At 46.2% G+C, this 22,242-nt stretch overlaps 1 protein-coding gene across 1 annotated transcript in view; it reads right to left on the bottom strand.

Annotated features, from left to right (window-relative positions):
- LOC125739181 (scavenger receptor cysteine-rich type 1 protein M130-like) overlaps positions 1–17,313 on the bottom strand; it is a 41,616-nt gene extending 24,303 nt beyond the window's left edge. The window contains exons 1-4 of the mRNA XM_049009033.1: positions 17,214–17,313; positions 14,921–15,232; positions 13,050–13,364; positions 12,525–12,839 (exon numbers count right to left, since the gene is read on the bottom strand). Of these exons, the coding sequence (XP_048864990.1) occupies positions 12,525–12,839; positions 13,050–13,364; positions 14,921–15,232; positions 17,214–17,277 (1,006 nt within the window). The 5' untranslated portion in view covers positions 17,278–17,313. The remainder of the gene's footprint in view (positions 1–12,524; positions 12,840–13,049; positions 13,365–14,920; positions 15,233–17,213) is intronic.
- Positions 17,314–22,242: the final 4,929 nt, after the last annotated feature.

Below are 22,242 nucleotides of genomic sequence, written 5' to 3'. Positions count from 1 at the left end.
CTCCTGTATTCCCTCCGTTCACTCCTGGCCCTTGTGTCCCGCCTGTTCCCTCTGTGTCCCCTTTCCTTCTTTCTCTGTCCGCGTTTCCTGCCCTCTGTCAGGTCCTGTCTTTCTGTCTCTCGCTGTGTTTTGTGTCTCGGTCCTGTTTCCCATGTCCTATTAATTATTATGTTCTTATTTTCCAGGTCCAGTTTTCCCTCGTCCCGTCTGCCGCCCCTTCCTTGGCGCGCCCGGTGAAGTGCGCCTTTGGGGGGGGGGGGGGTTCTGTCCTGCCCGGCTCGTACGTTCCTCGTGTGTGCCACGCCCCCTGATTACCCACATGTACTTCCCTGACCGTCTCCATCTGTGTCCGCTTATTTTGATTGGTCCTGTCCTATTTAAGTCCTGGTCTTGCTTGTCTCCCCTGTCCGTCATTGAGGTTTGTGGTTAGGTGTAGTTCGGTGTTTCCCGTACCCTATTGGTACAATAAACCCGTAGTTTGCCCCGATCCTTGCCTGTGTGCGTCGTCCCTGAACGCCTACCCGCACGATAGCAGCAAGGTTCCGCCCTTGTCGTGACAGTATGACGGACCACAAAAAGAAGACACCTCGCCAGACCGAGATGGAACTCCTCGCTCTTAAGGGAGAGGTGAAGTACTGGCTTGGTCAGCCAGACGTGAGGGGCGATCCCTTGCTGCAAGCGATCGCCCTTCGCATAGAGAAGAGGCTAGAGCGCAGAGCCCTGCCCGAGGACACGCACCTTGCGGTGAAGGTCCATGAGGACATATGGCGGCTGAGAAGTGGAGTAGCGGAGAGTAACGAGAGGCAAGTGGCGGAGGACTGCGGCTGGTCCGAACTCCCTGATGTGCCCCGGACTCCGCCCCGGACCTTTCCGGAAACTCCCAGGCCCCATCGAGAACGTGACCCGAGGACAGAGGAGGAAGAGACCAGCGATCGCCCTGGGGGCGTGCACCCTCGTCTCTGCGTCTCTTCCGGGAGGAGATAGGGAGTGCATCCCGATCGCCATGGCAGTCACCCCCACTGCTAAGCTGCTTCCCTGGGCAGCCTCCCCCGTCCGGAGAACATGCCGGGCCGCTGCGCAGCTTGAGCAGCCGCCTCCGCTGCTCGCTGCAACCGCCTCCGCTGCTCGCTGCAACCGCCTGCGCAGCCCGAGCAGCTGCCTGCGCAGGTGCCCCCTCTGCATCAGCCTGCAGCTCCCGGGCTGGCGCCCCCTCCACCCTCGCCCCGGTGAGCCCGACCCCAGCCGCAGGTCCTTATGTCTGTGTCCCATTAGGGGAGAGGACACAGACGCCAAGCTAGGGTCCCTCCCGCCCAGCCCCCTGGCTCGCTCTTGCTTGCCTGCGCTGGGGCTCGGAAAGCGCTTGCGGGTCCTGGCCCTCCGGGTCGGCTATCGCCTGCGAGTCCCCCTCCGTGGCCTCGTCGCCCTGCCTTGCTCCCCACTCCGGTGCCTGGTCGGTCGCCGGCGGGCTCCCCAGAGGCGGCTCCTCAGTCGCCTGCGGGTCCTCCCGCTCCTGCACGCCGGAAGACGTCGCCGCCTGCTGTGGCTCCCCCCCCTCCTTGCCCTCGCCTAGGTCCCCTCCAGCTCCCTCGTCCCCTTCCCTGGTGCTCCCTCCTGCTCCTTCCTCAGCCCCTCCGTCAGTCCCTCGCCCTGCCTCCTATGCCCCTCCGAGATCCCCTCCTGCTCCGGCCTCCCGGCCGCCTGCGGCCCCTCCGGCTGCCTCCCATCGCCGGCTGGGGCTCCCTCGGGCTCCCCTGTATTCCCCCTCCTTCTCTCCCTGCTCTCCTGCCCTAGTGCCTCTGTTTGCTCCTCCTCCCTTCTTTGTCCATCCTGTCTCCGTTCCTCGTCCCTTTGTTCCTCCCGTCCCGGCTCCTCCTCCTGTATTCCCTCCGTTCACTCCTGGCCCTTGTGTCCCGCCTGTTCCCTCTGTGTCCCCTTTCCTTCTTTCTCTGTCCGCGTTTCCTGCCCTCTGTCAGGTCCTGTCTTTCTGTCTCTCGCTGTGTTTTGTGTCTCGGTCCTGTTTCCCATGTCCTATTAATTATTATGTTCTTATTTTCCAGGTCCAGTTTTCCCTCGTCCCATCTGCCGCCCCTTCCTTGGCGCGCCCGGTGAAGTGCGCCTTTGGGGGGGGTTCTGTCATGCCCAGCTTGTACGTTCCTCATGTGTGCCACGCCCCCTGATCACCCATGTGTACTTCCCTGATCGTCTCCATCTGTGTCCGCTTATTTTGATTGGTCCTGTCCTATTTAAGTCCTGGTCTTGCTTGTCTCCCCTGTCCGTCATTGAGGTTTGTGGTTAGGTGTAGTTCGGTGTTTCCCGTACCCTATTGGTACAATAAACCCGTAGTTTGCCCCGATCCTTGCCTGTGTGCGTCGTCCCTGAACGCCTACCCGCACGATAGCAGCAAGGTTCCGCCCTTGTCGTGACAGTATGACGGACCACAAAAAGAAGACACCTCGCCAGACCGAGATGGAACTCCTCGCTCTTAAGGGAGAGGTGAAGTACTGGCTTGGTCAGCCAGACGTGAGGGGCGATCCCTTGCTGCAAGCGATCGCCCTTCACATAGAGAAGAGGCTAGAGCGCAGAGCCCTGCCCGAGGACACGCACCTTGCGGCGAAGGTCCATGAGGACATATGGCGGCTGAGAAGTGGAGTAGCGGAGAGTAATGAGAGGCAAGTGGCGGAGGACTGCGGCTGGTCCGAACTCCCTGATGTGCCCCGGACTCCGCCCCGGACCTTTCCGGAAACTCCCAGGCCCCATCGAGAACGTGACCCGAGGACAGAGGAGGAAGAGACCAGCGATCGCCCTGGGGGCGTGCACCCTCGTCTCTGCGTCTCTTCCGGGAGGAGATAGGGAGTGCATCCCGATCGCCATGGCAGTCACCCCCACTGCTAAGCTGCTTCCCTGGGCAGCCTCCCCCGTCCGGAGAACATGCCGGGCCGCTGCGCAGCTTGAGCAGCCGCCTCCGCTGCTTGCTGCAACCGCCTCCGCTGCTCGCTGCAACCGCCTGCGCAGCCCGAGCAGCTGCCTGCGCAGGTGCCCCCTCTGCATCAGCCTGCAGCTCCCGGGCTGGCGCCCCCTCCACCCTCGCCCCGGTGAGCCCGACCCCAGCCGCAGGTCCTTATGTCTGTGTCCCATTAGGGGAGAGGACACAGACGCCAGGCTAGGGTCCCTCCCGCCCAGCCCCCTGGCTCGCTCTTGCTCGCCTGCGCTGGGGCTCGGAAAGCGCTTGCGGGTCCTGGCCCTCCGGGTCGGCTATCGCCTGCGAGTCCCCCTCCGTGGCCTCGTCGCCCTGCCTCGCTCCCCACTCCGGTGCCTGGTCGGTCGCCAGCGGGCTCCCCAGAGGCGGCTCCTCAGTCCCCTGCGGGTCCTCCCGCTCCTGCACGCCAGAAGACGTCGCCGCCTGCTGCGGCTCCCCCCCCCTCCTTGCCCTCACCTAGGTCCCCTCCAGCTCCCTCGTCCCCTTCCCTGGTGCACCCTCCTGCTCCCTCCTCGGCCTCTCCATCGGTCCCTCGCCCTGCCTCCTCTGCCCCTCCGAGGTCCCTTCCTGCTCCGGCCTCCCGGCCGCCTGCGGCCCCTCCGGCTGCCTCCCGTCGCCCGCTGGGGCTCCCTCGGGCTCCCCTGTATTCCCCCTCCTTCTCTCCCTGCTCTCCTGCCCTAGTGCCCCTGTTTGCTCCTCCTCCCTTCTTTGTCCATCCTGTCTCCGTTCCTCGTCCCTTTGTTCCTCCCGTCCCGGCTCCTCCTCCTGTATTCCCTCCGTTCACTCCTGGCCCTTGTGTCCCGCCTGTTCCCTCTGTGTCCCCTTTCCTTCTTTCTCTGTCCGCGTTTCCTGCCCTCTGTCAGGTCCTGTCTTTCTGTCTCTCGCTGTGTTTTGTGTCTCGGTCCTGTTTCCCATGTCCTATTAATTATTATGTTCTTATTTTCCAGGTCCAGTTTTCCCTCGTCCCGTCTGCCGCCCCTTCCTTGGCGCGCCCGGTGAAGTGCGCCTTTGGGGGGGGGGGGGGTTCTGTCCTGCCCGGCTCGTACGTTCCTCGTGTGTGCCACGCCCCCTGATTACCCACATGTACTTCCCTGACCGTCTCCATCTGTGTCCGCTTATTTTGATTGGTCCTGTCCTATTTAAGTCCTGGTCTTGTTTGTCTCCCCTGTCCGTCATTGAGGTTTATGGTTAGGTGTAGTTCGATGTTTCCCGCACCCTGTTGGTACAATAAACCCGTAGTTTGCCCCGATCCTTGCCTGTGTGCGTCGTCCCTGAACGCCTACCCGCACGATCGCAGCAAGGTTCCGCCCTTGTCATGACAGGAATGTTGTCTTTTGTGACTGGGATCATTTTTTGTAAATATACATTATGCAACTTCAGGTAAGAATTTCCCTTTATAGCAGATATTTCTAATCCAGAGATTTTGTAGGTGCTTACAGGCTTTTCCTGACCCATGGTTTTAAGAAGTATGTTCTCCTCTTTTCTAGTTGCGTTTAATTACCTCATTAATGTTTCCAAGCAAAAGGTTGCGGAGCTACCTGGCTCAAGGAAAGTGAATATCTCCACAACCTTTGGTTGCTATAACAACTTTATTATATTAGGAAATAATCAGAAGCTGTTTGGTAGATTGGATGTGGCATATCTGCTGTACTATACCCTATAATTGTTCAGAGAGCTACACAAGATAATCATACAAACAGCTGCCACTGATTTTTTACTGTAACTTAAAAACATGCGGTTTGCCAGATTAATAGCAAAGTTTTAACATTTACGTTAAAAACATTATTACAAGCATGTGAATTCCCAAAAAAATGTGTCATTCGGAAGCACTTTTGTGTGTTGTGGCTACTTACAGCACGTTTCCGAAGTTGCAGGTGTTTTCTGTATTTGCAACGTATCTGTTAACGTGCATCGCGTTTGTAAAATGTGGCATGTGTTGCCATTTTGATTTAAAGTGTTTTTCCGAATTTGTGTAGTGTCTATGAATTTGCAGTCTGAATAATATAATATAGTGCTTTGCCACTTTAAGCTTTTTTTTAAGTACACTTGTATGTGAGCTTTCATTGGAAGCTCAGCTTAGCTGTACTTATGCCTAAACCATAATGCCATCCATCCATCCATCCATCCATTTTCCAAACCGCTTGTCCTACACCTAAACATCTCCTAGGCAGCTATTTGTTAGAAATGTGCTATTTCTCTTACTGGGACATCGCTTTATACAAAAGTGGCTGCTAAATAGAATAAATGCAAATGTCTGATTAGCATAATGAACACAGAACATTAATCACATAACTAAAACTACTTCTGTTTAGGACTACAGGCTTTAATATGAGACATAGTGAAAAATACATGATGGTAAAATGGCGTGGGACCTTCTTTATAATGATGTGCAAAGTGCTAAAGATAAATATTTATGTGGTTTGTTGCAGGCAAGCCCATAATAGCAGAAGGGAAACGATAAAACCCACACAGCATTAAGCCATTAAAACCAGAGTTAATGGAATCTTGAATAGAGAATAATTTAAAGTAATTTAAGTAAATGTCCTGCCTGGCACACAGCCATGTCTGATGGATTTTATAGACTCACAGTTGAGATAGTAACAAAGCTGACATTAACTTAACACTGACAGTAACAGTGTGTATAGCAAAGTGAGTCATTATATCTCAGGTTCTCTCCTTCTGCAAGAAATTTCTCATAAATTAAATCAAGCAATAACTGCTGAATTTCTCCCATTGTCCGAATGCTTAGTAAAATACAGTATATAGACTGTGGCTTTGTTTCCAACCCCAGCTCCATCTGAGTGGGGGGGGGGGGGGGTTTGCATGTTCTCTCCATGTTCATGTGAGCTTCCTACACAGACCTGTGATATATATTGTATATGAGAGTGTGTGTCCTGTGATGGACTGACTGCCCTGTCCTGGGTGTCCTTTGTGCCCAGTGTTTCCTGGGACAGGCTCCAGGCTCACCACAGCCCTGTACTGATCAAGGGGTTATGAAGATGGGTGGATAATGGATGCATTTTAAATAATAAGAAATATATTTAACATTCTGGGCAGTTTTATAACATTTTATTTTAAAATTCCCACAGTGCTGTTGGTGAGGCAAACATTTGTCATATATCATTTGTAATTCATGAGTTTAATTTCAAAATCTAACGAAAAGTATTAAGGAAAGAAAACATTACAAAATACAAAAGCAGAAAATGCCACAAAGTTGTGACATAAATTGTTTTTAATATATATGAGCATATTATTAAATTGCCTTTATCTTAAATATCTTAAGACCTTGAAAATCCATAAAATGGTGAATCGCTATGTTAATGTGGCAGATGCTGCTGCCATGAAGCTCATTTGAAGAACATCTTCATGAACCTTTGGACAGGAGCTTCCTCAGGCAGGACTGTCAGTCCCTCCTCCCCCACATCATCATAGTCAGTCTGGTCAGGTTCAGGGGGGCCCTCCCCAGGGGGCAGTGTGGTCAAAGCTCTCTCACCTACAGGGACAGAGTAAGGGGCACAGGGTATTGACAAACTGTAACTGGGACTTAGAAAGGAGAGTAGCTGTATGTAAAACAAAAATAATGTTTATTAGCTAGTTGTGGCAGACACACATAAAGTGATTCAAATCTCATTCCATGTCAGTCACACTCAAATGAATATTATGCATAAATAAATCAAAATAATAAAAGATTATAAATATGTAAAGAGAAGCATACAGGTTTCAGAGACACTTTGCTCCATTAGATGTGTATAGAGAGAAACTGACCCTGTATAACATGTGGGCTCTGCTCTATACCCTCAACATCATCATAGTCCTCTGCTGTGTCTCCTGTCACCATCAACCCTGAGCCTGGGAAAAGAGAGACCTCAGTACACAGGAGACAGGTGACTGTTAGAGTTACTGATTGTCTCATTGCAAACAATTTACTCTGAAAGTCTTTAAAAGTTCACAACATCATAACAATGTTTGTGGTTTTATGCAAACTTTAGCTTCCAAATATTACAGAGCAATATGTTTGAAAATTATGGCTGAAAATTAAATATGAAAGATTTCAGAATATATAAATAAGCATGGATCCATACCAGAAACACGGTGAATGTTATAATTTACCAAAGAAATGTCCTGAGTCCCGTCCAACAGATCCAGCATCATCATAGTCTGCTGGTGAGTCTTTTATCACCAGATCCCCTGTATCAGACACAGAAAAGCTGCTTCTGTGTATCAGACATGCATCACTGTAGACTTTACATAACTCAAATTATTATGCTGGTGTAATTAATATTAACCTTGGGGGACATCAGATATACTTATAAGGATAAAGTTATTCAATCTGATACTGAGATAAAATAATAAACTGATGTAAACCAGGGTAAACACCCACCTGATAGATTATCAGCAATCTTTCCTGTAATGACAGCATCATCATCACCGTCCTTCACTTCTCTCTCTGATTCCTCTGTAGTAAAACATGATCGTTAAAGACTAATGATGCCCTTCATGGTGTTAAAAGAGGTTTCCTGTTACTAATCATTAATTGTACCAAATTGACAGACCTCAGTCCCCTACCTGAGAGAGGGTCTCCTTTACTGTCCTCCACATCTTCATACCCAGAGGGCAGCTCCTCAGAGAGGACACTTCCTGTGAAGGAGAGAGACAGTCAGTTCTGTGCTCAGGGAGACTCTGCATGAAGGTTCCTCTGCTGATGCCTCTCAGACTGAGAAGACAGGATGTGTGTGGGGTTAGAGCAGCTAATGGTCATGCCCAGGCAAGCTGACTGACACTCATATTGTCCACATCCTCTCTCTCCCTATTGGCTGGTTTCTCTCTCACCCTCAGGGCTTTACAGCAATGCAGCCATGAGGCCCTTGCGTGGTTTCTGCTCCTGAGCTCTAATCTCATAGTAATGGATGAAAAATCAGCAGGAAGGACACAGATACACATACTGGTACATACACATACACACACACACACACACACACACACACACACACAAACACGGACATGTTGAGTATACCTATCCTTATGGGGATCGATCATTCACTTCTATGGGAAAAATGCTAACGCTAACTATGACAACCTTAACCCCCAGCCAGCCCTAACCATAACCATAAGTAACCAAACAAAATACAAGAGTTTCTGCATTTTTAGCTTTTTCACACACACACACACACACACACACACGCACACACACATGTTGGATATACCTATCCTTATGGGGATCGGTCATTCACTTCTATGGGAAAAAAACTGATATTTATCACGTTATGAGGACAATGTGTCCCCATAAGGATAGGTATACCCACTCACACACAGACACACAGACACACACACACATGCAGTACATACATGCCAAAATCTCATTCAGTCATAAAAATATACCTTTAATCACCAAAAATTCACTGTTCACCAGCTTCCCACTTTTACCTATACTTACCTATTAAAAAGTTTGTTCGGTTAAGTTTGCGGAGGTCAAGAAGTTGAACTCACCCTTGCGAGGGGCTCTGTAGGTCTCCCCCCTGGTCAGATTGTACTCTATCTCCTCATAAATGGCCTCGTGCAGAGGGGTGAGACCCTCCTGGTACAGAGCTGTGGAGGTGGACATACAGACACAGCTGACAGTCCAGGCTACGTTTCTCACTCTAATGTAAAGCCCCCGTTTCTGTAAATCTGTGTATTATTATGGATTATGAAATAAACATGGGAACAACAGCATCCATTCCTGTTGTATATGAAGTCTCTCTGTTTTTCTGAGCAGTTGAGTAGCTCTTTGTTTCATTTTGTGTAGTTTTATCGCAATCCCACCCCAATCGTCAAATAAATCTAAGAGCAAAATATCTGTAAACTAGGCTGTTCCTATAGACTTATTCCCTGAATCACGTGACCTCTGACCCCCGTCTGTATACCAATGAAGCCAATAATGGAAAATGTAGGACATAATACAGACTTGATATGACCCATTCAGATACACCATTCTTACTGTGAGTCACCCTACAGAAATATACTTCTGTACCTCTCTTCAGCACTCTGTTCTGGAACAACTGGACAGCTGTTATCACCAGCAGCAGGAAGAGAAGAGCTCCCAGTACCAGGAAGACCACAAAAGGAATGGAAGGGGGTACAACTGTAGGAGGAACTAACAGAGAGACTCAGTATAAAGTGTGTCTGACAGTGCAGAATGATTGTACTAATTAAACATACAAACATATTTTGTGCTGATTTTCAAAATAAAAGGGTTGGAAATGAAAAGCTGTGACTATCCATCCATCCATCCATTTTCCAAACCGCTTATCCTATTGGGTCGCGGGGGGTCCGGAGCCTATCCCGGAAGCAATGGGCACAAGGCCGGGAACAACCCAGGATGGGGGGCCAGCCCATCACAGGGCACACTCACACACCATTCACTCACACATACACACCTATGGACAATTTAGCTACTCCAATTAGCCTCAGCATGTTTTTGGACTGTGGGGGGAAACCAGAGTACCCGGAGGAAACCCCACGACGACATGGGGAGAACATGCAAACTCCACACACGTGTGACCCAGGCGGAGACTTGAACCCGGGTCCCAGAGGTGTGAGGCAACAGTGCTAACCAACGCACCACCATGCCGCCCCAAGCTGTGACTAGAATAATTAAAACTTTATTGTTTTAAAAAAATGGGGAACATCCATGTTCTAACCACTTGTCATGCTCAGAGCTGCAGAGTTACAGAAATATATTTAAATTACTCCTCCATAAGAACTTATGCTATAACACAACATAACACATAATAAAATGATACCTTTCTTTGTTGTAGTGGATGTTGAAGGAAACTCTGAAAGAGTAAATAGATATTGTTATATAAACAGAATTAATCCTACATTTGATGAACCCCTCAGCACTATACATTAAATACATCAACTTCACCTGTAGTGGCCTTAAGCAGCGATGAACCTGTGAAAATGAAGCATTGAAGGTTATTAATAAACATTCTATTTTACATTTTTTCCCAGAATTCTATTGGTTCTAAAAGCCAAATTGCCATAATGTTGAGGTTACAGTCTGTCTGCTGCCCCAGTCCCACCTGCACAGGTAACACCAGCATCCTCCTTGTGGCTGCAGCTCCTCTGCTCCTGAAGAGAGTGAGGACAGTCCCACAGGTGGAGCTCATCACCCCTGCAGTTCACCTCATTCAGCCAAATGGTGCCATTTCCTCGTTCAAAGGCAGAGTTCCCATGAGCCTCCAGTGCTGGTCCACAGCCCAGCTGTCTGCAGACCACCTGGGCGTCTCTCAGGTCCCAGGAGTCGTCACAGACCGTCCCCCAGGAGCCGTTATGCCACAACTCCACCCTCCCTGAGCACTCAGTACTGCCGCCCTGCAGTCTCATGGGGGGGTGGCCTAGGGGGCAAGTAAAGAATGTGATTTATCAGCACTGCAGAAGGCAGAGGACACATGTGAGGATGACAGAGTTCAGTGAAGAGCTGGGACTGATTTCTCACTGATGTTACTGACTGACAAACACGGAACACTGGGCAGGTAATAACTGAACTTACGTGAACATGGTCTGTCCTTGGAAGCTGCAGAACATCCTTTCACAAGGAAAGAATGAAGAAAGAATTAATGAAATGATCTTTTTATGTAGTCTTATAGAAATTAGAAATATAAAGTCTACTAAGAGAGATTGTTTTCTTGATGATTTCATGGTAATTATATAAACTAATAAACCTAAACACAAAGTTGGCTATTAAAGATACTGAATACAGTAAGTTACCATGACAGGTGATCCGAGCCACTTCATCTTTATCACATTTATTGTCTCCCCAGTTAGAGGACGGGCACTGCCACAGTGTGGAGTCATGTGGGCGACATTCCACACTATCAAGCCAGTTCGGAGCTCCTTTCAGCCGAGACCATGAGTAAGAAACAGTCCCATTCTTTCCACAGTTGAGATGTTGACATATCAAACTGGTGGTGTTTGTGTCCATTTTATTTAAGCACACATTTCCCCAGGTGCCATTATAGAAAACCTCCAACTGCCCAGAGCAGCCTTCAGCCAGTCTGATCTCTTTAAAGTCTACAGGGAGTTCAAAGGAATATCTTCAAATGAATGACTATTCATATTCAGAGGAACAGTGAAATTTGATTAGTTATTTAATGAGGAGCTGTTAAATGTAAAATTGCTTGCATAAATGTTGGTTTTGTTTTTGCTCAAATGCCTTGACCCAATGTTACACGACTAAACTATGAAAGTCAGTATTTTTAGTCTATGACTGCATGTCAGTCTTTAGGTTTTGTCACAGATTTGTTTCCCTTTATTAAGATGAAGATCCCTGATGTAAAACATTCACCTGAACACACAACTCCTACGTCCTCTTTATGGACACAGTCATTCTGTTCCCTCGGTGCTGAAGGACAGTCCCACAGAGATGTCTCATTCCCCTCACAGTCCACCTTATCTGGCCATATGGATCCAGTTCCTGATCCAAAGAAGGTGGGCACTGGGTCACGGAGAGCCGTCCCACACTGGAGCTGTCTGCAGACCACCTCAGCATCCTTCAGGTCCCAGGAGTCTCCACACACTGTCCCCCAGGAGCCCTGGTGGAGCACCTCCAGCCTCCCTGCACAGCCCCCAGCATCACCCACCAGCCTGATGGACCTGTGCTCTGGGAGAAGGAGGTACAGTGGGAGGTCATTTGTTTCTTGTCTTTTATGTTATAATTGTATTAGTCTTCTGTTTGTTTATATCTTTCTATCTATCTGTCTGATGTTGGTGCTGTTTATCTAAAAGAAATTTTGACTTTCTGTTAAATATGATTCTCTGAACATAGTTATATCTGAACATAACTATTCTGTACTCACTGGAACACTCTATGAACACCTGTGGACTAGAGCTGCAGTTGAGGCTCTGTGGATCACTGCAGTTCAACAGGTGAGATTCACTCCCAGAGCACTGATACCCTGTCAGACACGCATCACTGTCCCCTGTCCCAGACAGGGAGGAACTGTTCAGCCTCACTGCAGAGCCACAGCCCAGCTGCCTGCAGACCACAGAGGCCTCCCTGAAGCTCCAGGAGTCCATGAGAACTCTGCTCCAGGTCAGCTGGTAGTAAACCTCCACCTGACCCTCACAGCCACTCTCTCCAGACAGTCGTACTGTCCCATTGAGAGCTGAGAGAGATTTAGACCCTGCGGATACATCAGTCACTGTCAGTGTTTGTCAGATGTGCATATTAGAAAAACAGCTTGTAGATCTGTATTTAATTAATTATTGTATTAACTGCTGGAGTTTTGGTTGCTGATATGAATATTATCTTCTACTGAGTAAATTAAGTCACCCATACTTTTCAAATATTGCCATTAAAATGCCAACAACAGCTCCACTGTTCTCAATGGTGTAAATGGTACAGATGATTGACGGATTTTATATGAAACTAGATTGTTCTGAATTGTATTATCAGTTTAATTAACGATCTACAATCATAACGAACATAGGATAATAATTAATGAAAAAGCCCAAATTACTAATCTATTGTTTGAACAAGTGTCAGTTGTAGTACAGTCCTCACCATTACAGATGAGTCCTGCATCCCGTCCATGAGAGCATGCAGCTCGACTCCATGAGGACACAGCACACTGGGAGAGGTGTGTCTCATTCCCCTGGCACTCAAACACATCAGCCCAGATGCGGCCTGTCCCTTCTCCAAACCAGGCCTGTCCTGGTACTGCCACAGCGCCCCCACACTGCAGCTGCCGACAGAGGACACTGGCTGCTCTCATATCCCAGGATGCATCACACACTGTCCCCCACTCACTGAGGTACTGCAGCTCCACCCTCCCAGAGCAGGAGTCAGGGCCGCCCACCAGCCTGGAGTCTGTGTACCCTGTAAACAGCATGAATGTGGAACAACAGAAAAACAAATAAGCAAATACAGAATATCACCATGTAGCAGCAATTTTATCTCTTTGTATGTGTTAATATTATTAATAAAGAGAGATTTGAAGGGTATAATTAATGACATTCAATAATACTAGAAAATTGTCTTGTATCTATATGTTACTAAACCATTTCCCAGCACAATAAATTAACTTACAGAAGCACTTCAGTCCCACGTCAGTCTCATGATTGCAGTTCTGTTCCTCTGTGGATGATCTCAAACACTGACCAAAATCAGATTCATCCCCTTTGCAGTTAACCTTCTTTGACCACACCTGCCCACCCCCCTCCCCAAATGCAGCCCTCCTGGGCTCCTCCACAGGGATCCCACAGCCCAGCTGCCGACACACGACCTTTGCATCCTGCAGGTCAAAGTCAGGGTCACACACTGTGTACCATGAGTCTCCATGTTTAAATTCCAGTCTCCCAGAGCACGGATGAGGGCCTCCTGTCAGCCGCATTTCAAAATTTCCTTCAATTAAAAGTAAAGAAAGATCAAAATAAAACAGATTTACAGACATCAGTTAAGTAAAAGCAGCTGCATTCTTTCCTATGACACGTCTAAGCAGATGCATGCCAGTGGCTGCACACTGACTGGTCTTTCCTTCACCTTTGCTCAGCTGTAGTCAGAGGTTCTCTGCACTGAGGACATCGGGGGGCAGGTGGCCCTGTGGTTTCGGCTATCTGTGATGTCGTTATGGTTACTGACCCTGATGGAGTCGCTACATTAGAGTCAGGAGCAGGACAAGGTAACCTGCACATGGGGAGTAAGGCTGCTGGTGTGTTTCCCTGAGTGTGGCTTTTGTTACAGCTGGTCCAGCATAACACTGTGTATAGGAGGGGGTGGTGCGATCAGACTAGTCACCTCACTAAAGACCTTTGGTGGTGAGGTCAGGGTCCCATTCTCTGCTCTGCATCACTGGCTGCACCCCAGCAGTGTCAATAAACAATATAATAACAATAATATTAATAATAATAATAATAATAGGGGCGGCATGGTGGTAACCGTGTGCTAAGCACTGCACCACCATGCCGCCCCTATTATTATTATTATTATTATTAATATTATTGTTATTATATTGTTTATTGACACTGCTATGGAGGGTTGTTCCCTGCCTCGTGCCCATTGCTTCCGGGATAGGCTCCAGACCCCCCGCGACCCAATAGGACAAGCGGTTTGGAAAATGGATGGATGGATTATAATAATAGGATAATAATATATTCACCTACATTTCCCGATAGTATAAAACTACGATTAATCACTGTTTTAAGCACATTGATACTGCAGCTTCAGGCTAAATCAGAACAAACATAAGAACAGAATCAGGCTTCACAGGCTCTCTGTGTTTCTGTGTACAAAGTACAGCTGAACTTCCTGTAATATTCATTGTTTATTATCTTTTTCTCTTTGTCCATAGAGTCCAGAAACGATGTATTTGACTAAATATCTGAAGAATATCAGGTAAGATTTTGTTTCATTAATATTTTGACTTTGCCAGGCTACATAACAAGTGAAGTGAATATATCTATCTATGCTGTATTTCTTCTTTAGGAAACAAAAGCAGAAAGTACACAGATTTTATTCTGACAGACTTGCAGTAATTGATTAATCACAGCATTTATCTATTTGCCTGGCATCCCCCCCCAGGGTGACCCCCTGCCTTGTGCCCTGTGCTGCCTGGGATCGGCTCCAGGCCCCCGCCAGCTTTTTATTAAAAAATTAAGATTTTTTTTTTAAATAATAGCTTACATTAAATAGTACATAATAGAATATAAAACTAGACTGTGTGACTCTATAAAGCCTATAATGGTGATTTCTCCTGTGCACAAATTATCGAAGCTATAATTTTTGAATGTGAAATAATATAAAATTAAGACACACTGGGCAATTCTAACCTGAAATTCATAGTAACACACGGTTACACTATTAAAAGCTTCACTGAGAAACGTTTACATTTTTGTTTCTTGATTAAAAGTGAGCAAACTGACTTTGCGCAGCACGTTTACTGATCAGTACATGTGTCCTACCTGAGCAGACGACTCCAGCGTCCTCATCATGACCACAGTCATTAACTCCCCATCTGCTGTGTCTACAGACCTTCAGTGTCGACTCTGACCCTCCACAGGCCACGTCGTCCATCCAGATGCTCCCTGTTCCTGCTCCAAAGTGAGCTTCCTCTTTTGCTGCTACAGCATCTCCACAGAACATCTGCCTACACACCACTGCAGCATCCTCCATATCCCAGCCATCATCACACACTGTGCCCCACTCTCCTTCATGAAGAACCTCCACTCTCCCAGCACAGGGACTGCCGCCATTTACAAGTTTCACATTCACATCTGTTAAAAAATAAATCAAATTAAAACAGTCAAACTGGGTGCCTGGTCAGTGAACATGTGAGGAAAAATCTGGCGGTTATGGCGTTTTTGCCTGAAATATTGAAAAGTGCCTCCCTGTAAATGCACCGCGTGGCCGTTATGTGCTTCTTACAGACTCAGCGACCCCCAGCCCCCGTCAGATAACTAATTATACCATCGGGCACCTGGACCGCCCAATATCTACCGTTTGACGACCGCGAAACACATTACGCTGTACCAACATTTCATGTAAAACTCGGCAAAACAGATTTAATAACTCTCGACTTCCAGTTTTAATAACTTGAAGCTTCCATTTTCCAGATGCGATCAGAAGGTTAGGGGATGTTAAATAAGGCGCGGCTTTAAGTTTTATAGTTTATATTTGTAAATGAACCAGCCTCCAGTTTTCCGCGCACCGGAGCCTGGCGAAGCCCTGTAATAATCTGCTTACAGTACAGGGAAGCTTTATAAAAATCAAGGAAGCGATTACCTTACGCTTAAGACGTAATATAATTTAAAAATTTCACTTCAGAAATACGACTATTTAAAAGATAAAAATTAGAATATTAATGAATTATTTGGTTTAATTGGATCCATCCATCCATTTTCCAAACTGCTTATCCTACCGGGTCGGCACGAGGCAGGGTCAGGGCCAGGATGGGGGGCCAGCCCATCGCAGAGCACACTTACACACCATTCACTCTCACACGCACATTGCCCTATGGGCAATTTAGCAAGTCCAATTAGCGTCAGTATGTTTTTGGACTGTGGGGGGAAACCGGAGTACCCGGAGGAAACCCCACGACGACATGGGGAGAACATGCAAACTCTGCACACATGTAACCCAAGCGAGACTCGAACCTGAATTCCAGAGGTGTGAGGCAACAGTGCTAACCACTGCACCACCATGCCATCCCCGTTCTTATAACAAATACATAAAAATCCACCAATTTTTTAAAAAAGTAACTTTCGTAGGTAGTTTAACACTACACTATCTCCCCACATCCACAGTGCTCAGCCCCCTACCTGAGAGAGGGTCTTCCTCACTGTCCTCCTCATCTTCATACTCATCTTCATATCCAGAGGGCAGCTCCTCAGAGAGGACACTTCCTGTGGTTTAATTGTATTGAATATAAATGATTTATGTGGTTTAATTTCTGTAAATTCATACATACTAATAGAAAATAAATTCTTTGTATTTTATGTAGCGTTTCATTATAGGCCAATATTGCATTAATTTCATTAATAAATATATACTTATAATGTACTAGCCTTTTGATTTTATAGGCATACTGAACTTCATAACTTTGTAAGTCTGCTCTTGTACTCAGTTTAGAATAAACAGCAATATCATATCTTACACTGATTATGATTTTATTGTATTAACGGTACAATCAACCAGATCAAGTTAGTATATTAAAATTTTACATTTAAACTGACATTTTCCATTTTGGTGCATCTTTAATGCCAATTCTGATACAGTGGAAATTCTGCAGAGTTTGTAACAGATGTATGTAAAATATGTTTATAAATTCGTCATGATTCTTAAGAGTACTGAGTCTCATTTGAACTATTTCAGCATTAAGACACACGCATTCTGTTACATACAGTAGCAAACATCTAATGTGGAACACACAGATTGTGATAAAGTACAATATGAAGCAATTACTGTTTTTGATAATATTTTAAGGATGTTATAGCTTATATTTTAACAGAAATATTTACCCCTCATATAGTCCTGACAAAATTACATCTAACGGTGATGATGCATTTCTATTACTGGTAAACATTTTATACATTCTGGGTCAGACTACTGGGTACCGTTCAATTTATTTGTTTCTAACACACAGCACACAGACCCTGCCGTGCAATAAACAGCAAGGATTTCAGATCCAAATAATGACCCCTGACCTCTGCAGAGTGAGAGTGGACCACTGGAGCAGAGGAAGATCATGGTACTTACTGGCTGTGGTGAGCAGAAGCAGGCATGAGAGAGGGAGGATGAACAGGCAGATCTCCATCTTCATCAGGACAAACCAGCTCTCCCCAGAGCTGAGACTCCAACCTTCACCTCTGAGCTCTCAGCGAGGGTCTTTATACTATCCTGCCCCCCAGAGTGAACACGCCCCCACCCACTAATCACACTCAGCAATGCCTTATCAGAGGAACTACAGGAAAACATCAAACACACCCAGTGACAAATCAGAGGGCTCTAAGCTCATTTTCTCCAAATATACACACACAGTAGCGGTGATGTGAGGCGGGACTCCTCCTCTCAGCAGTAAACCTGCCCAGATGATGAAATAATGTATAATCAGCAGGAAAGCAACAGGCTTTACTAGGAAGCAATAATATGAAAAACAATATATGGTCTGTATATTTATAAAAGTCTCTATAGTTTGGACAGACTGTGTTTTCCTTGTCAGAGTGAGTAACGAGCCCATTCCTGGGAGCAGAGGGCACATTAACCATTATAGACAGCAGTTAACATGTGGAATCAAACCTACACACTGACCCAGACTCACTACACCAGCCTAAATGGACCTTACAGCCTTACCCATCACCTTTTATAATATAAGAAAATAATGTCGGAAGTATGGCGCTTATTTTTTGACACTTTGCCACATTTTTTAACAATTTCATTAAATAATTAACATTTTCATCCTCAGAAATAATATTTATCCACAAATGTAAGTACAAGTGGGCGGCACGGCAGTCTCACACCCTCAGGGTTGGAAGTCCATGCTGTACCTCCCTGTCTTACTGTCTGGACCGCTGGATAGACGGGCAGACAGGTAGCGGCAGGGACGGATTATGGGTTGTGTGGGCCCCTGGGCAAAACGTTCGTGAGGGCCCCCCCCACCACCAGCACCACCTCTACAACCACCACAATTCAAGGGCCCTTGGCAGCCAAACGCCCTCCCTATAGGGTCAGGGGCCCTTGTAGGCAGAGGATCAAAGAATGTAGGCCCTCTAAAATAGACAAATGAAAATACATTGTTGATAAGCGTTGCAAATTGTTTTGGGCTAGGGGCCCCCTGCACCCCAAGGGCCCCTGGGCAGCGGCCCCGCTGGCCCGGTCCGTAATCCGTCCCTGGGTAGCGGGTAAGGACGGGGCTGGCAGACAAGGGTGCAGGATATGGGGTGTTATTGAAGGGAACGGGGAAGACAGGGCAGATGGCGATGAACTAACATTAATGACAAGTCTGGGGAATATGGACTCAGACGCGGACTATGCCTCTTAGACAGAGAAGACAGGATGTGTGGGGTTAGAGCAGCTAATGCTCACGCCCACACAAGCTAACTGACAGTCTTACCAGCAACATCCTCCTTCTCCAATTGGCTGGTTTCTCTCTCTCCCTGAGGGCTTTACAGTTACGCAGCAATGAGGCCCCCATGTGGTGTCTGAGCTCAATTGCATAATTATATTAATATAGTTAAATATGTAGGGAATAATTGACGACGGGCCGTTGAATTATTAAAAAATAATGCACACCCGAGGTGGTGATGCACCTCGGGTGTGCATTATTTTTTAATAATTCAACGGTCCGGAGTCAATTATTCCGCTTATACTACGGTTGCCACACCTCAAGACATCGATCAGATGATATATTTCAAGGGATTCGTCCGGTTTTTCTACTTAAATCGCTATTGTGAGTAGGATTATTTCTCTCTATTACATCTGCCCTGTCTTCCCCGTTCCCTCATCCAACGACTCTTTTGCTAGTTCCAAAACGTCATTTTTAAGCTGGCAATGGAGGCTTGAGCCGTTGATAGCAGACTAATGCAGTTAACAATGAAGTTATTAGAAAGAGAGCGAGAGACACAGAGACACAGAGAAAGAGAAACAGAGAGAGAGAGAGAGAGCTTGTATGAATTAGGCTACCTTTGTGTCTCCCTCAACAGTGTTCTGAAGCAATTCCAATGTTCTTATGCAAATGGAAAACAGAGGATCATTGAATTTCAGTTATCATACAATGATATTATTAATAGTCAATCACAACTCTTGCAATAGAAATATTTCAGATTTAGTTGATTTCCAAGTAACATACTATTAAGAATGAAAGATTATATTAATCGAGGGCTCATTCATAACAGGTACATCCCTTGGTTTTTAGTTATTCTTGCAGTTTTAATATTTCTAAATTTAGTTTTATTTCTTCCATGTCAATTTTCTCTTTTTCTGAATTCATTTTTAAAGTTTCTGCTTAAATTTTTTCAATTTCAACTTATACAACTGAAGCATACATAATAAGGGCCTCTGCATCCTCGATCCCTGGCCGTGGCTTGGATAGCCTGACACGCTTTGCTGGTGGTGGCGGAGGGCTGCATGCTGGCTCTGCAGGTGGAATTAGTGTTAGCGGTACGGGAAATGCAGGGTTATCTGAATATGGGTGTGGAAGTGACTGCCTAGCGAACACACTTCTTAGGGTGACGGTACACGGCAACCTATTGAGCAATGTTGCTTGCAAATGTTTCTCGGGCACTTTTCTATTGAGGTTGGGCCACAAATTTCTATTTGAAAACCTTCGATCAGCAGCTAGCAACTTTTCGCAATCATCTAGATCTGGCAGATGAGTTGCCCTGTGGTTGAAATTTTTCTCACAGATACAGAGAATAATGGGTAGCTATTTATAACCCAAACGTCGGTAGAAGGACTTTACTAAGGCTAGATGCAAAATGTGCACACAGTAGTCGAAAAGCATGGAGAACAGCGAGTTAGTTCCGGTATTAGACAGTGATATTGATTGGTCCATGGTGAAAACACTATTCTGTGCGACAGTAAGTTCATTTAGTAGCTACTAACTACAATGTAACTTAAGTGGCAGTGGTGCAACCGACAAAGAATGCGGCGCTAGTTTCAAACTAGGTAGTTTCAACGTAAGACTTAAGGTATACTTTACACCTGACTTTACGATTGAACTTACGCTAAACTGGTGCAACCCACTGCAGGCCTTTACAGTTATTTTTTTTAATTGCTTAAGCACAATTTTGACAACAGGGCTCAATACTTCAAATCAAACACAATTCACAAAATCACACACCCAAAAAGCAAAACACCTCACCTATCCTGCAAAACTATATAAACACTTATCAAAATCAAACTTTTGCCCCAAATAAACATTTCATTCACATCCCTGAATTTTGATCTAACTAACTACATGCTGCCATGTGTAATCTAAAACACGTTTGTCTTTTGGAGGTTTCTTGTAATTGTGTATTACAAAAATGTTACAAAGAGAAATTGTTGCAGACAAACTCACAGACGTATGAGCAGAAACAAATGTAATTGAAACTTTTTATTTCACTCTTCAACAACAAACTAAAAAGGCAAAGCACATTCAGTGCAAATCAAAACTCTAGTGAGAAAAAAATGAGGGGAAAAAAACTGTAAATAATCTTGGCTGCACATTGAGCAAAAGCAGTTGTGAGGTAGTTAGTCGTGTCTTCTAGCTGGGTGTGGGCACAGCATCACATTTGCATCACAAAAAATGTCTTCCCTCGCTAGACAGCAAGGAAAAAAGCACCGGAGTCTAATCCAGCCCTGCACAGCACCGACATCAGTGTCCAGATGTGCCCCCTCCATTGCCTGAAGAAGGCTTTCATGGACATGGGGTTCACGGTCATACACCTTCCACCACCATGCCGAGAAGAACTTTTCTATTGGGTTTATCCTCTGGGGTCTAGGGGTAGGGAACACATTTACACTGACTGGGGCATGGTCACACATTTCATTCAATATCATAAATTTAATTTGTGGCAAATAAATTATCCATCCATCCATTTTCCGAACCGCTTATCCTACTGGGTCGCGGGGGGTCTGGAGCCTATCCTGGAAGCAATGGGCACAAGGCAGGGAACAACCCAGGATGGGGGGCCAGCCCATCACAGGGCACACTCACACACCATTCACTCACACATGTTGTATGATCCAAGGTTGGCATAACAGTGGAGGACACCATGGGTATTAGAGGTGGCAGCGCACATTGTGATGTTCCCACCACATTGGCCAGTAACATCTATAATGGCTCTGTGGCCAATGACGTTTCTTCCTCTTCTTCTGATCTTTGCTAGATTGAACCCAGCCTCATCTATGAAGATGAACTCATGTGGGATTGCATAAGTATCCATTTCCAGTACTTCCTGAAAACCAAGAACAAAAATCAGTCAATATGGTGCTATCCAGTACACTGGTAATGATGTCGAGCCTCTTTTGGAGGGACATGACACTACGCTTCCTTTTTGAAGCCATGGATTTTGCACAACTGCTGGTTGTTCAAGATTAATTGTGTGATTATGCACAACAGAAGAGGCTGTACTGTGAATTACTAAGTTCACACATTGGGTGCCATTTTGTCCTGTGCATTATTACAGAAATGCAGCATAGACATGGCCTGGATTTAGTCTGTAATTTCCCTGACAACTGATGAGCCCATCAAAGCCTGTTTTGAGGTGGCTCGTCCTCAGCTTTGAATCTTAAAAGCTGGTTTAGTTTCCCTTGTCAGTGATCATGCCTGCTAACGGTCAAGCCTGGTATTGCGAGAAACATCCCACTACCAGAACCTTCCAGTAAATTTTCTTTCTGTTGTTCAATTTGCGCACTGCTCGGCTGATCACTGACTGATTAGTTTTCATACGCTGCAGTTACAGTATAAGAGCAACTTTGCGACCACCTGACTTCTCATGTTGGTAAAATTTTTCTATCACTTTGTTCCAGTTTTTAAAACAAAAGCTGCTGCTTTATTCTTTGCTTGTATTGTCTTCCCTGTAATAAAGTATTTAGAGCAGTAAAAAGCATAGAAAACCATCAAACGTCTGACTGAAATGCAGCCTGGATACCCCTGCATACTGGAGTTAGACGTCCTCAGGGCTACAGGCCATAGGTTAGACCTGCAGTTTGGATTTTGAGCTATTGGGTAGGGCCCACCATCACCATGGCCCCTGTGGTCGTCCCCTCCACCACACCCCCCCATGCTCAGGCAGGTAGTGCA

This window comes from Brienomyrus brachyistius, chromosome 3 (genome assembly GCF_023856365.1).
Source record: "Brienomyrus brachyistius isolate T26 chromosome 3, BBRACH_0.4, whole genome shotgun sequence".
Classification (NCBI taxonomy): Eukaryota; Metazoa; Chordata; class Actinopteri; order Osteoglossiformes; family Mormyridae; genus Brienomyrus; species Brienomyrus brachyistius.
This window is presented reverse-complemented; position numbering and strand designations above follow the sequence as displayed.